The 16,564-nt window shown below is 38.1% G+C and overlaps 1 protein-coding gene across 3 annotated transcripts in view; it reads left to right on the plus strand.

Annotated features, from left to right (window-relative positions):
* Nucleotides 1-14,978, plus strand: part of syt12 (synaptotagmin XII) — a 31,513-nt gene extending 16,535 nt beyond the window's left edge. For all 3 annotated transcript variants that reach the window (XM_038285195.1, XM_038285196.1, XM_038285197.1), the window contains exons 4-8: nucleotides 20-406; nucleotides 8,875-9,090; nucleotides 10,925-11,045; nucleotides 11,456-11,589; nucleotides 13,422-14,978. In XM_038285195.1, coding sequence (XP_038141123.1) covers nucleotides 20-406; nucleotides 8,875-9,090; nucleotides 10,925-11,045; nucleotides 11,456-11,589; nucleotides 13,422-13,595 — 1,032 coding nt within the window. In that variant the 3' untranslated portion in view covers nucleotides 13,596-14,978. The remainder of the gene's footprint in view (nucleotides 1-19; nucleotides 407-8,874; nucleotides 9,091-10,924; nucleotides 11,046-11,455; nucleotides 11,590-13,421) is intronic.
* Nucleotides 14,979-16,564: the final 1,586 nt, after the last annotated feature.

The raw sequence follows: 16,564 nt of genomic DNA on the forward strand, positions 1-16,564 counted from the left end.
TTTTCTTTTCTCCCTAAAGAGAGTTGCAGCCAACAACCACCGGCGCACCTCCACCACCTCCAGTCGTAAACCCAGCCTGGCCCTGGGTGACACCCCCGATGCATTCAGGGAGTTGGGCCACCTGGAGCTGATGAGCAGGGAGCTGGACCCAACAGGCGTGGCTCAGATCAACCGTTCCATCTCCACAGACTCGCTCAGCTCTATCTCCTCCATCGCAAACAACTTTGGCCATGACTTCACCGTCGGTCAGCTGGAAGTGACCCTGGAGTACGATGCACATCGGCAGCTGCTTCATATCACCCTGCACCAGGGAAAAGACCTCCTAGAGAAAGAGGAAGGAGACTTCCCTGGATGCTTCATCAGAGTGTCACTGGGGCCAGAGGAGCTTCATGTGGGCGTTACAAGGGTAAAGAAGCTTTGTTATCCTGCTTTTGGATTGCATCATTAGACTCAGTCACCTTCCTTAAACAGTGTTTTATGGATTACATTAAAGTGAAATTCAACTCCTGCAAAGATAATTGCATCAAAAGGTTAGACTGGACTGCTACCAGCACTAAACATGCTACACTTGCTGGTTTTTCTAGACCGGGGGTCTGAAACTTGTTGCTTCTTGCACCCTCTACAACAGCTTTTAATAGTGCTAAAAATGATATAAAGAACTAACTAATGCTCCATAATAACAAATATCAGTCTTAAAAGCTTTTTATAAAGAAGATTTCCATTGAATTTTAACAACAAAATGACATTAGAAGCACCAGAAACGTGTTTTTAGATCTATTTTTCTTTTTTATTAATATGGAAATGATTTATTAATATTAATTTCTTTTACATGAAATTATACCATATCAATGAAAATCCATGTTTCATCTTCATTAATTGTTTGATGTGTCCCCTTATTTTAATAACTCAAATAAATAATAAACTATTGGTTGTTTTAGATGGCAGCAGATTTCCTTTGGCAGATGTAAAAAAAATATATATAGAGAGAGATTTTTTCAAAAGTAATGTAATATTTGGCCTCTCTAAATGACTTTAGCCGGAATCACAAGATTGCTCTTTGGATATGAAAGGTGGCAGAACTCTGTTCTAGACAGTGCGTTCCTCCTAAGGAAATAATACTGCTGCCCATCAGTATTGATTAGAAAATGTCCCACTGTATAAGAACAACATTTTTTACACACAATGCCGCATCCAAACCACATTTTACCATTTCTTTACCTATATTGGGAAACTAGTGAACCAGACTGTCAAAGATGATGCTTTCAACATTTAAGCAGATTATCCTCAGGCACCTGGCTTTTTGAGACCATATGCCTTCATTCTTTAAAGACAGGAAAGAGAATTCTGTGGTGGGAGATATGTCCAACTGCTGTTTGTGTATTTGAATCATGCGCATGCAGCAGTTCCCCTTCCTTTGCAAACGTTCTCTACACTGGAAACACCTCCGCCGGTAATTTTGTATTTCACCTAAAGAGGCAGCATGAGTAGAGTTTCAGGATGCACCTAATCAGCAGGAAATCTCCAGAAGGAGAAGGGGTCTCTGCCGGCGTTATCGCAGCAAGTTATATTTACAATTTGTTAATGTGTTCTTGCTGCTGCTGCTACAAATTACCTCAAAATGCGGACTCCTTTGTTGTCAACGTCTCAATTTACACGTTTTCGACCGTACATGTTTCATAATTTGAAAAAGCAGTACTTACTACAGCAATGAACGCATTTTACCTGTCCAGGAGAAGTTTTGCGACCAAAGCATCTGTTTTCAGACCCTTTTGCTCCTTAAGAGAACACCATCTCTGAAAAAAATCTCCTTAAACACACACTGTCTGTTGTCTCCCACTTTCTTTCCTCTTTTCAACTACATTGAAAAAAAGGCTTTCTTTTCCGGTTAGGTTTATCAGGATTCTTTTTTGGCCATTGATGGTTTCCACAAACAAATAGCTTAAAAGAAGCTGCTGCAGCAAACAAGCATGGGAGTACTTCTACCTGCTTCGGGATAATGGTGGAGCCCTAGCCAAACAGAGTATGAGTAACGTTTGGGGTCTACGTAAAAATGTCATGGCAACATGTAAGCAAAATGTTTGATTGACTAACAAGTAGTGTATGGATTTTGGGTGCAAGAATGCCACCCATTAATTAATTCATTTTAGATGAATCTGGACATTTAAATTCTGAGAAAAATCCTCTTTAATACCTTTAAACCAGGTCCCAAAGTGGAAAAAAGTCTAAACTCCTGTTTTGTGTTTCTGTGTGTAGATACAATATTTTCCTAAACAGCAAAATCCTTGGTTTATATCTGCCTTTCCTCTCTGTGACTCAACATGCTGCCATTTTTCCACATTAACCTCCAATGAGATTTATTTGCATGCCTGGTGTTTTATTCTTAAATTCAGGTGTTTTATGTTTATCTACATATATATAGTTATGTTATTATTTATTCTGATGAAGGTTCTCAGTCATCCAGGTCATAGTTATTCCGTAAAAATTCAAAACATATCCACTGGACTTGGTTTTCAAGATTTGAAGACGTTTGAAACGTAGATGATTCCTATAATCTGCAAGTTTCCTAAGCAATTTCTCATACTCATGCGTTATTCCGAGGGTGTCTTTCCCAAAATGGAGTGCAATATGCTGATGAAGGTTCTCAGTCATCCAGGTCATAGTCATTCCGTAAAAATTCAAAAAATTCAAAAAATATCCACTGGACTTGGTTTTCAAGATTTGAAGACATTTGAATTGAGAAAGCTTCCTGGAGAGGTGGCGAAACGTCTTCAAATCTTGAAAACCAAGTCCAGTGGATATTTTTTGAATTTTTACGGAAAGTTATTATTTATTTGTTATGTTTTTATTGTTTGTATTTTTTTAATTATACGCAGCTGTACCATGTTGCTAATTTGTTAAATTACATAAACCCAGAAAAAGAAATATCAGATAAAACTTGGATGGCTACCATGTTGAATTCTTTGATGGTTCCTTTAATTATTAAGGATGAGCTTTTACTGATTTCTATAATAGATTTAGGAAGTGCTGTTAAGTTTGGCTGTGGAACAGCATCTATGAATGATGTTGATGAAGCTTTTTCAATCAAATTCTAGGAATCGTGCAGCTTTGATGTGTTAGTGAGACTAGTTGAAGTACATTTATCAAACCTTTTTTTTTCCAATTTTAAATGACTGTATTGTATCAAAAGTTTATATATAATAAAATTAGAATGACGTTTGATCGTTCTTAGCGGTTAGAAGCATTTCTGAAATCACTAGTGGATTTACGGCCAAATGTCAAAGATAAGAGAATAATCTTGCATGAGAGGAGTTGAGATGATTTTATTGTCTTTCAGCTCAACTGAATTTCCAGTGTGACAGTGATCCTTCCCTCTGGACCGGGAGCTTGATCATTCAGGTCCAACAGAGCTGTCTGTTTCAGTTGCTACACAAGCTGCTCCTTGGGGGCAGGAGTCAGGAAGGTGGATTTCACATTGTCTCACTGTCACCACAGACAGATAAAAGACTACAGCTCAGCTCAGTTTGCAGTTACAGATGCACTCAGTGTATTGAGGTTTATGGCCAACTTAAAGGTATATAGGACGATCTTTTATTTCCGGGTGGATCATCTAAATAAGTGGTCCTCCCAATTGTCAATCATTCTGGTGATATGTTTACGTAAGGCCATGCTGCCTGCTCATATATGTGTGGTGAGCGACAGTTGCAGACAGTCATTGAAGCTCAGCTTTCTCCCCTCAGTTCTTTGAAAATGGCTGAGGGTCGTAAGAGAAAAAGTGTCTACGAAGTGTATTAGAGGAAAAGAAAGGTCTCAGAAGAGGCAGATATATCCTGGAATTCTTTGCATGGAGAGCTCTCCTCGCAAAGCATTATGGGATATGCTGTCAAAGAGGCCTGCTTTCGCCATAGGCTGTTGCTACTCAACAGCGGCGATAATAGCAAAGATGGCGCAGTCACCGCTCTGTGAGGGAGGAGTTACGGGACCAACGGAGCAAAAAGTAGTGATCATCTGTCCGAACTTTAAGTTAACTAAGTTCGCTATAAAATCCACTGTATAGTCCCCGCTCTATATAGTGATTGAGGGATTTAGGGCACAGTTTGGGCACAGTAAACTTGTATGAACTATGAGAACAGCAACTTTTAAGAGCGTGCACGAGGAGAAATGGGCTTGTTCACGCTCTGGCATCCATTTAATAGACGTTCTCTCTCGGGAATGGGTACAGGATTCTGCATGTGCATTTTTTTTTTTTAAAGTATAGAGGTCGGGTTTTTTCAAAAATATGCAGAAATCCTCCACCATGCCTTTAAGTTAAATTTTGATGCCTGGATTAAGATTTTAGCTGATCAGGAAATTTCCAGCATTTAAAATGTATAATTCCAGCCTTCCTGGGTAATCATTTATCATTTATATTGGAAGCTGTGGTGATGCTACTCCCTGCAGTGAAATATGCTTTTAATATGTTATAATGAGGGCAGAGTAAACAGTGAGCTGATATTTCAAACTGTCTATGGTCTCATGTTAGCAACTAGCATATTAAATGTGGTTAGAATGACTTTCTATGGTTAGAATGACTTTAATTTAATATCATCCATTGAGGCCCGTCAAACTTTACTCGGCTGTAAACAGTTTGCTATAACTGACCAATCAGAAGAGAGAAAATGATGATGTAGGAGTGGGCCCTTTAGCTGGGCCTGTGAAACAAACCTGAAATCTGATTGGTTGAAGAAAATGTTCCTGAAATCTGATTGGACAAAATATGTATATACATAGCAACCACGTAAATATAAAGTAAGTAGTGCAGCTAAGAGACATACAATAAAATTAATAGAATGGATTGTTTGGAATAAATTAATACAGTTGTATGGAGAAAATTTTAAGTTGAAGTTGTGAATGTAGGTCTCGTGGGAAAAAAGTATTCAACTATTCACCCTAGTTAAATAAACGGAGATGGATGGATTTCACTCAGTCGGCACATTTATTCATATCTTTTTAAAGAGAGAGCAGTTCATCATACAGCCCTAATTGCACAGCATTCAGCCCTGTTCTGCACGAGCAGCGTTCGTTCCCCCTTACATACAACAATGGAAAAGTAGTCAGAGTCAAAACAAATAACAGACACTTTGGTTAAACAGTAATATGTTATGAATAAACCTTGAGAAAGAATCTGGTTTGTTATGGGAAGAAGCTATGTCTGGTCTACAAACACCATCCTGCAGAGTGTGGCATTGAAAGTGAAACAGATTGAGTGAAAACTTTAATAGTGAGTAAATAGGATACATTTATATTCTAATTAAAAGAGAAATCTAAATTTTCTGACAACATAGGTTAGTGTTTCTGATTGATTTTAGGCCAGCAGTGAAGGCCTTGAAGGCCCTGACCACCTACCACTATTAAAGGCTATCTGTATATTACCTGTATAATGTGAACCTTTACCATAACCTCACATATAGAAAATTAAACCTCCAAAGGAACTGATCTGCACTGGTTCATTGATTGGAAAACATTACAGATTTCTTTCTGCAGATTGTAACCAGTTACTATAGTTTTATATATATAAAAAGAAATCAGGTTCTGATGGGAAATGAGAAGTTGTTAATTACAGTTTTCAAATAACTACATCAGTTATCCTTTTTTATCATGCTCAATTATAATAAAAAAAGGAACTGTCTTCAGTTAGCCTATTATAGCTCACCTCTTAGACCCACAGGCCCCCTCTCATTCCTTGTTGTCACAGCTAATTTTCATAAACGCCTTCTAATGTAAAATGAAGGAAAGCGGCTGCGTTCCTCCATCTGTTCCACCTGTCTTCTGTTCTCACTTCCTCGCTGCCAGAACTTCCTCCTCAGTTGATGGCTGTGACTCATCGCTGCTGTATGCTCTATTCCTTCAGGCATACATGTAGGATCTACATTTTAGTTTCTTCGTGATTAAACCATTTAACCTGACGTGTCTATAGTCTTTTTCCCAGTCCGTCTTCCTCCATCTACAATCCTTTCTTTCATTTTATATTTTTCTTCTGATTTCATTTTCTCAGTTATTTCTGCAGCGTTGCCTTCTTTTTTCTTTCTGCTCTGACTCACACTCACTCATACATATTTTACCTTTGTTTTGCCTCATGTTCCACACAAACACCTGGCCATCATTGTCTCATAGAAACAGGAGCATCACTATAGGTAGGATGCTGCATGTGGTGCATTGAGGAAAGGCTGCACGAAACGTACCTCCCTCACTGGATCCTATTTAATATGAGCTTGTTTAGATGGTTAATATAATGCGCCATATCTGTCATCTGTGCAAAGGAGCTTTACCTCTTTAATGGTGCCGCAAGCTGTTTTTATTTATCAGGCGCTCCATGTGACTTTGATGAAATATCTTTTCTCACAGCGTCTTGTTAACACATACGTGAGAACAGCAATGTTAGACATATTTATAAACAAAACCAGCATTATTAAAAACAGCGAAATTCCCAAATGGGTTGAATAAATATCATTATTTTAACTTAAATGCATAAATAATTAGCCTTAAATATTCTTTGTTCTGTGCCATAAGAGCTAAATATAGTTAGTCTTCTGCAAGACAGAGGATTCATGATTTTATCTGTTTTTTTGTACTATAAAAAAAACATTGTTCAGAACCCCATTTAACTAGAGGCTGGAGCTGCAGTTTTGAGAATTAATTTTCTGATTTGTCTGCAAAAAAGAGAAAGCTTGGTCAGACTTGCGTTCTTGCATTTAGGGCTAAACCATTTACTGGATGAATTGTGATTAATCGATTATTGAAATCATTTTAAACTAATTTAGTAATCATTTAGTAGTCATCAATGGCTGCTGGACTTCCTCACCAACAGACCTCAGTCAGTCCGGGTCGGTCAGAACACCTCTGACGTCATCACCCTCAGCACGGGCTCCCCTCAGGGCTGCGTCCTGAGCCCCCTGCTGTTCACCCTGATGACATATGACTGCGTCCCCAGGTTCACCACCAATCACATCGTGAAGTTTGCGGACGACACAACGGTGGTGGGCCTCATCAGAGACGACAACGACCGGGACTACAGAGAGGAGGTGCAGCAGCTGGTGGGCTGGTGCAGTGAAAACAGTCTGATCCTGAACGTGGAGAAGACGAAGGAGATCATCGTCGACTTCAGGAAAAACCGCCCCCACCATGCTCCACTGCTCATCAACAGCTCAGCTGTGGAGGTGGTCAGCAGCACAAAGTTCCTGGGGGTGCACATCACGGACAACCTCACCTGGACTGCAAACACTTCATCTCTAGTGAAGAGGGCACAGAAGCGCTTGTACTTTCTGCGGAGGATGAGGAGAGCCCGCCTGCCCCCGCCCATCCTCACAACCTTCTACAGAAGCACCATAGAGAGCATTCTGACCAGCTGTCTCTCTCTGTGGTGTGGAGGCTGCAGAGCCTCTGACTGGAAGAATGTGAGGAGGGTGGTGAGGACAGCAGAAGGAATCATTGGGGCTCCTCTTCCCTCCATTAAGGACATTTCATCACAGCGCTGTGTGTCCCGAGCCCGTAATATCATCAAAGACCCCTCACACCCCCACCATGGACTGCTCTCCCTGCTGCCTTCTGGGAAGAGGTTCCGCAGCATCCGCTGCAGATCCACCAGGTTGTGCAACAGCTTCTTCCCCACTGCCATCAGACTGTTGAACCTTTGATCCACAAACCGAACTCTGCACCTATTGCACATTATCAGGCATCAAATGCTGCTGAACTTGTAACTTTCTATTTTCAATAACGCATTTTTTGCACAAATGCCTATTTGCACTGAACCACTGCAACTTGCACACTGTCTCTTAACCTCTGCACTGTTCACACTTTGACCACTGCTGCACTTTTTGTATTTTTCTATAACTTGTGCCATTTGAAATATCAATGCAATGTTCATAAGCTGTATGTTACGCAATTTCGTTCTGTATGCACCCTGTGCATACAAAATGACAAATAAAGAAGTCTAAGTCTAAGTCTAAGTCTAATTAACTGGAGTATAGGGACTGTAAAACATGCCTTTAGCTGAGAGGAACCCACTCAGAGCAGCAATTATACCAAAATTATAAAAAAATATATAAATATTTTGCATTTAAGATCCAAAAAAACATTTTCGTCTGTTAATATGCTCTATCTAGAACTCTTAAAGTGGAAACGTTTTAGTTTCAGCTGCTTTAATTTTGTTAAAAATCTTCTTTAATGAACCTATGAATATCCAATTATTAATCAATTAATGAAAAAAAATCAATATATTAATCGATTTGCACAATAATTGTTAGTTGCAGCCCTGCTTGCATTAGATTCTCGGTTGTATTTTTTGTCTGTACTTTGACTGGGCCACTCTAATACATTAAAATACTGTAATCATATTGTTTCAAGAGGGAAAGGTCTAGATGCAATGTACTGCTGGAAGGTGAACTTACATCACTTCTTTAACTGTATTCTTTAGTAACATGCAAGGCCATATTTCTGACATCTGAAGACCCAAACCGGTTAATACGAGAAACGATGATGAACGAAGATCATTGATGGTTTGGCTGAAAAGAGAAAAAGTGAGATGAAGCAATAATCCAGTCAAAGCTCAGACCTCAACCTAATTGGAAATGCTGTTCATAAAGAAATGACTCCAAACATATGGTCTAGAGAAGCAGTTGGCAAATAGTTCCCTACAACAACATTGGTGACTTTAAGTCATGCAAAAAATAAGTTTGAAGTTTTTATAACATCTTTAATCAGAGGGAGGGTTTGGTTTGTATACATAAAGTCTGTTTCTTAAGTTTTTTTTTTTATAATATATTTTTTCAGTACTTTCTCTTGATCTGTGCTGTATCACTATGACCTCTGACACCTAACCTTTCAATCACGTTTCCATAGGTTCAAACAAATGCTTTCACCGTCATCTTCGATGAGCGTTTTTCCATCCCCATGGATCCGTCCGCCCTGGACGAGTACAGCCTGCGCTTTGCCGCTTTCGGCATCGATGCTGATGAAAGGAACATCAGCGCAGGCTTAGCAGAGCTGAAGCTGTCAGACCTGGACCTGACCATCCGACCATTCAACGCCTGGCTCTACCTCCAGGACGTCAACAAGGTCTGGTGGGGAGTTGGAGGGTTATATGTGGCAGTGAGAGTACACAATGCAGACCAGGATGTTGCAAAAAAGAGGCTGACCTGATTATTCAGATTCATCCTCAAACAGAAAATTACCTTTTTACATTGTCAGCATGATGTGGTGTTTTAGTCCCCCTGGAGGACACTAGACGGAACTACATGTCCGCTTCAATAAACAACCTTCTGCAGAAGGTCAAACATACATTTTATCGACAACAATCCAGGACTTGTTTTTTAGGATATTAAAGACAGAAAATAAATAAATAAAGGAAATTCTATTTTGCCTTAGAAAACATTGGACTTAAATGCTGCCTGGTCTGAGGTTAAGTCACGGATACATCTGGGCTTTTTACTGTCTTTGCATCAGAAGAAACACTTCCTCTTTTAGATTATATAGGATTACATCAAAAAAGTCTTTCATATTTAGATCCCTTATATTTGAAAGGATTTCCTGTGAAACTGCATTACATGGGTCAGTAGTTTTCAGCAAACTTCCATAAGTTTCTAAAAATAGTTTGTAGAAATTTTTGCCCATTCCTTTCCTGCAGGTTAAAGGCTTCCCTACTTCAGCACAGCTGATTTTCATTGATAGCTGATTAACAGGCCTTTGCTGAACTGAAAGCATCAGCTGTGCTGAAGCTGATAAATATTGGAGACTTAGATGACCGCTGCCATCAAAGACTTTGACTGCCTGCTTCAGACTGAACCATTGAAACGGAGTTAAGCTCATAGACCATCTTGGTTAGACACCCAAATCCACTATGTACTGAATCAGGGCTTTGGGATGGACCCTTTCATTTCTAAACGACTTGAAACTACTCCCTTATTTGCTGCCATCCTCTTACACCCCAGCTAGGATGTTCTTAGGGTTAAAAACTTTTTTTTCTCCAAATGTTATGATAGTTATTAGGGCTTAAGGATTGAACTGCATCTTCATCAGAATGTAGACTACTTCTCCAAGATGTTTGTCCATGAGGGCATTTATAAACTGTAATCTGGCTTTTTATTATGCCTTTGGAGTAAATTTGTCTTTATGTGTCTCTTCAGACCATGTTGTTGGTTGAAGATTTGTTTTACTTTGCACCCTTTAGAGTGAATATTTTCAGTTATTTTGTTTGTTAGCTCTTTTTATTCTGGGCAGACCACTTCACTGCTAAACACAGACAGGACGGTAAAGATGAGTTTTATTTTAGTTTTATAAGAGTGAAATATTTGGATATATTTGTAGAATTGATTCTTGTGAATGGCTGCGTGGACAGATTAGCCCCACCCCTTTAGCCGCTCCAGGATGTCTTTCTAAAAGAAACAGGTTGTTTTAACTGTTGGTTTCTTGTAAACATGTTCACAGATGAGAGGGCTTACAAAGCCGCAGCATCATCATCTGTTTCTAAACAGTTTAAAAGCACCGTTTTCTTTGTGTATGCAAACTTCTGACCTTGGAGAAAATAAAACTGATTTGGTAAATAGAAAACAAAAACAGGAAAAGTTTAGTATGAATGAATTATCCAAAACTATATAGCATCTTTTATTTCAATTATTAATTAAATTATTTTAAAAAAGAGCTTTAAAGTTGAATATTTAGTTTGCTATTTTAATCCATTAACTGACTGATTTTTCAATTTCCAAATGTGCTTCTTGTTAAAATTCAAATTTACTTGAATAACGCCTTATTATAAAAATCTTATGAATGATTGAGCTCATGGTCGAGCTGCAGCAACTCCAACATTCACCCCTGCTACTGAGACAAACTCTTTTTAAAAGTGTCCCCTGGTCTGATGCATGTGGGGTCAACTTATCTGTGTCTGTGTCCACAGGCAGTGGATGCGGTCGGGGAGATTTTGTTGTCTCTCAGCTATTTACCAACAGCAGAGCGCCTCACTGTGGTCGTGGCCAAGTGCAAGAATCTGATTTGGACCAACGAGAAGAACACAGCAGGTGAGGAGAGTCAGTTCGGTGTTTGTGGTTTACTAAATAACGTCGCTCAACTCAAGAATTTAAACTTATATTTAAAAGAAAATGTTAGGTTCAATAAATTGTTTTATTTTATGCTTTCAAAGGATAAAGTAGGTTAAAACTTTTATACCAGACTGAGTAATAACAAGTTACAAAAGCTATTAATTGCTTGGGAACAATCTTTTAAACACAATGTTCATCCACTTAGTTTAATAGATCTACTGTGTACAACACTAAATATATCTGCTCAATTTTTTTATTGTTTTATTTATTTCATTTTTCACGCTCAGCCAAATAGGTGGGATGGTCTCTTTAGTTTTAGTGTGTTTTTTATTTGTATTTTAGAAAGCATTAAAACCCCCTGTTAATTTTTTCTGTTTCTCCACCATCAGATCCGTTTGTCAAAGTTTACCTCCTGCAAGATGGCAGAAAGATCAGCAAGAAGAAAACCTCCACGAAACGAGATGACACAAACCCCATCTTCAATGAAGCCATGATCTTCTCCGTGCCATCCATCGTTCTGCAGGTGATACTTTACACTTTTATCAGAAAGAGAACTTTCAGGTGGAGGAAAGGCAAAATGCTCCCTTTATTGTTATTAAGGGTGTCCAAATACTCCTTTTTCATACCTTATTGATATTATGAGTATTGACCGATACCGTTTTTGACCCAATACAATATCTGTATGAATCATACTTGCTTTCGTTAGACAAACTAAAGTTAATATTACCATGCTAATATCTGAGAATTCAGATGCAAGCCAATATACTCAGGGAACACTTTTTTTGGCTGATAGCGGGCCGATATCGATATTGGATCGAGACGTTCCTAATTGTTACTTTTAAAGTTCCAGAGTTGCTATGCATGTTTTATATATTGGAGTTAATTGCATTTATTTAAAAGAAATAAAGAGCCTTTAAGAGAAATAAAAAGAGGTGTAATAAACTGAAGTAAGTTCAGTGTTTAAAGTATAGTTTTAAACAGAAAAAAAGTAACACTTTACAATAAGCATAATTTATAAATGTTAAAGCTATACTTTATTAATGATTAACAGGTAGTCATTAATGTCTGATCGTCATTTATAAACTGCATCTGAACAATTTATAAATATTGCCCTGCCATGTTAGTTTAACATCAGTGGAATTAAGACGTAAACCTAGCCTTTGTTTTTTTATTTTACTTTCACTGTCATGTTGGTCTAACCCTTATTCTAACATCAGTAGGTTTAATATGTTAGTAAATTATCTATTCCCTTTTTATTAATGTTTTAGGTGGAGTTTATAAATGAATCAAACATTAAAAAACTTTTATTAGCGGGTTGCTACAATGGTTTTGTAAAGTGTAGGTGAAAACAACTGTTAAGGAAAAATCTTTTAATATAATTTTTTTTTCAGGATTTTCCTTTACTTCTATGCAAGGATCTGGGAGATTTCATTGGCAGATTTGTTGGGTCCTTTGTATTATCCAGTTATTTATTCAGAATGATTTATATCACAGGTTTTATCCTAAATTATTCCCTTTAAAAGAATCTTGTTAGCAGTTCTTAAATAATTTGTTTGTAGACATAAATGCTGAAGGTTGACCTTCATACCAGCTGCTTTAATGAACTCTGTGAGGGACATGTGCTCTGCTAAATGATTTTAACTTCATCCTCATCATTCACTTTATTTGTAGAGTGTTTTAAATGAGCTAACAGATAAAATCAAAGTGCTGGGTATGGCTAAAAGTAATAAAACACAACAAAATAATAAAATACAGCATAAAGATAATAATAAGCCTTTAATAACAATATGTTTAAGCTAATTAAACAAGTTCACAACAACTCCTGTTTCTCCTGTCGATGAATAGAAGTAAGTTTTTAACATTTATCTACATTTGGTAAACCAGCACTGTTCATCGCTGTTAGCACACCCTCCCCACTATGTCATGCTGCGCTGTTGCTACATTAAAGGCAATCATGGAAGAAAACCTGTCAGATGATTGAAGAGTTAATAGTAGGATGGAGGTTTCTCCTAAACATGTAGCCAGTTTGGACCAAATGTCCAGATTGAAAAATAGTTAAATATTGAAATGCACAACAATAGTTTGACCTGAAAAAATGCAGAATTTCATACAAACCAACTAAAGTCGACATTATAAACCTGGAAATATGTTTTAGTTTGTGTTTAGATATCAGTACATTCCACAAGCTGGACCTTTTGCACCTAACAATACAGAGAAATCTACTGCTAAGGTAGAAAGGCTAAAAACAATAAAACCATTAATGGACTTTATTTATTGAACCATAAAGATTTGGACAAACCATGCTGAGTCATGTCTCCACAGTCTGTTTATGTAACCGTGTCGTTGTGCTCACAGGAGCTCTCCCTGAGGGTCACGGTGGCAGAGGCCACTGACGACGGACGGGGCGAAAACCTGGGTCATGTGATCATCGGACCTGAAGCCAGCGGGATGGGGATCACCCACTGGAACCAGATGCTGGCTACCCTGAGGAAGCCTGTGTCCATGTGGCATCCACTACGCCGGATCTAACCCCCTCTCCCCAATGAGCAGACCCTTACCTTTCCTCCTCCTGTTCTTTTGGATTCTGCTTTGGTGCCGCGTTCAGATCTGTTATAATGTCATAGTTAGAATTTAGAGTTGTGATTATTGGTACCAAAGTGGATTAAAATCATATCTTCAAGTATTGAGGAAAATAACATTGGATATTATATTAAATATTTTGTTATTGTTAACTTTCACCTAAATCAGCCTGATTCTTTCTCTATTGACAGCAGGGGAAGATGTGAATATGTAAACCTTTTTTCCAGCCGTTAACAACTCTGAAATAAAAGTTTCCGTTTTCAGTTTTAGGTATGAAAATCCCCTCCTTGCATGGTGCCTACTCCGGTTGTAGCCTCTCTTGGATGTGATGGGAATGATGAACAGGACCGACGTCGATCCTCTTTCAGGAAAAACAATGGTTTGACATTGATTGCGCCTCATTGATTTATTCTTTCCTAGTGGATTTTGAGCTGTATTTAAATTGCTTGTATATCTTGTTAAGAGTCAGATGGATTGGGGGTTTGTTTCTTTTTCTGTTTAGTATTTAATGTACATTTGAAAAATATCCAGGTACTTTAATCCAGGTGAAATAATTGTAATCTGTAGCAGTTGTTTCAGGGTGGCCAACTCTTAACGTCATTCTGTTTTTAATGCAATAAGCAGATTTAATAGTAGTGCACCGTAACGCTTTTTACATTGCCACATTTTCCTCAAAATTCCATGTACAAATCATGTTTTCCTACTTCAATTTAGAAAATTATGTTTTAGCTTACATTTTATGACCGAGCAGCTAAACATCATGGAAGCGGCTCTGTAAAGCTTGCTAAGTGTTGAGTTCTGGCTGTGCGATTTCACTTCAGTTAGAGAAAACAACTTGATGTTCTGAATTTGATGTTCACTCTTGTCAAACCTACTTGAGTCATCCTTAGTGACGCAGCTTGGCTGAAATGAAAGCAGTGAGACAAGAGGCTCACCAAGATCAGAATGTCAAGGTGGCTTTTTATTCTCCAGCAAATTGTGCAGTTGTATTTTATCATAACCTTCAAATGTAAGAAGAAATAACATTTAACACATAATCAGCCACAGGCATTGATGTGGAATCATTTTTGTTTCTTTATTTTGGCAGAACTGCATTTCACTCCTCACTTTACAAAACTGTCCAAAAACAACATAACGTAAATCCAAAATACATTTCCTCTGTGCCAAAAAATAAAGCAATATTTTCATTCATTGTCACAACTTGCATTCAACAAAGCTGTAGCCTACATTCAGCCATGCATGACGTTCCTTGGCACTTGATGTGGATGAGCCTCAAGAAAACAGTGTATAGTGTGAATGCTGTTTCAAATAAAAAAAGCAGTTTGATAAGAATAAGGCTGATTGACTTATTTAACTTTCTTAGACATGTTGATAGAGTTTGGAAAAAGCATTCAAACATTTCTTGCAATTTTAAACAAATAGAAAAATTAGGGGGAAAAAATTAATAAAGGATTTTATTGTTGAAAATAGATAATAACACCAAGGGATGAAAAGATACCAAAGGCAGAGGTGGATCACCCACAGACACACAGAGCTGCAAACAATATCGAAGGAAAAAACTAAAAATAACATGCTGTCATTTTTACAAAATACCTTTTATAGCTGCGTTTTCGTTCTAAGGTTTATCTCATTTTTTGTCGACTAATACTTAGGAAAGAAAAAAAGCTTTAAAGACAGAAATTAAGCACAAGGTAGCTTGTAAGTTTTACAAATGAGTTTTTACATAATATACAAGAAAATAAACTCTGAAATCAAAACATAAAACACAGGCCACACAAGAAGTTAGGAGTAGAAGTAAAGTTTTCAGTTCCAGTCTAAGTTCATATTGCATTTTATCCGGTAAGTAAAAAGAAAAAGCTGGAAAGTTCATAGAAATATGCTCTGGTAGATCTAACCAACTAAAGCCATAGGCTGGGATTTTAACAACTCCCTTTGAAAAATTCAGTCTGACTATAAATGACCAGTGGTTAATTAACACGTAACATAAAGTTTGATGAGGAAAAAAGTAATAATCTTTCAGGTTGAGTTCATTGCTGTGGATCATTGATCACCTTTTTGCAAAGCAAGCTCACTATATTAGTGAGCCATGCTGCACTTCTATAAAATAGTAGTTATAGGAGGGAGAAAAAGACCTCAGTATTAGGCACAGGATCACTTTGCTTTTACCTGTAAAATTTGATCCACTGCACGGTGGAGCAGTCTGTAGTACTGCTGCCTTGCATTTCGTTTCCCGGTCTGTGGTCTTTCGGCATGGAGTTTGCATGTTTAAAAATAAAATACAAATGTAACGTTAGACGTAGACAAACTTTATTGTCATTTTGTATGCAAAGAGTGAATGGAAAACAAAATTGCATACAGCTTGCAACCGTGTAACGATATTGCAGTTGGAGAAGATAAACATTACCAATGTAAAGTGCAGCAGTGATCCTAATGTAACAATGTAGGAGAAAAGGAAATCAGTTTAAAATAATGGTGCAAAAGAGCGTTAATATGTAAAGGTTCAGTGCATTGCAAAATGAATATGGTGCAAAATACAGTAGAAACATTATCCAATTAAAAGGGTAGTGATAAATAATGTGATGCAGAGTTCAACAGTCTGAAAAAAAAGTCTATGGTGGGGATGTGAGGGATCATTGATGATGTTCCGGGCTCAGGACACGTAGAGCTTGGATGAAATGTCTTTTATGGACTTTTATGCTGTCCTCACCACTCTTCTCACATTCTCTCAGTCTGAGGCGCTGCAGCCTCCACACCACACAGTGAGACAGCTGGTCAGAACGCTCTCTATGGAGCTTCTGTGGAAGGTGGTGAGGATGGGTGGGGGCAGGTGGGCTCTCCTCATCCTCAGCAGGAAGTACAAGCGCTTCTGTGCCCTTTTGACTGGTGAGGTGGTGTTTCAAGTGCAGGTGAGGTGGTCT

This window comes from Cyprinodon tularosa, unplaced genomic scaffold (genome assembly GCF_016077235.1).
Source record: "Cyprinodon tularosa strain WSP-4 unplaced genomic scaffold, ASM1607723v1 ctg208, whole genome shotgun sequence".
Classification (NCBI taxonomy): domain Eukaryota; kingdom Metazoa; phylum Chordata; class Actinopteri; order Cyprinodontiformes; family Cyprinodontidae; genus Cyprinodon; species Cyprinodon tularosa.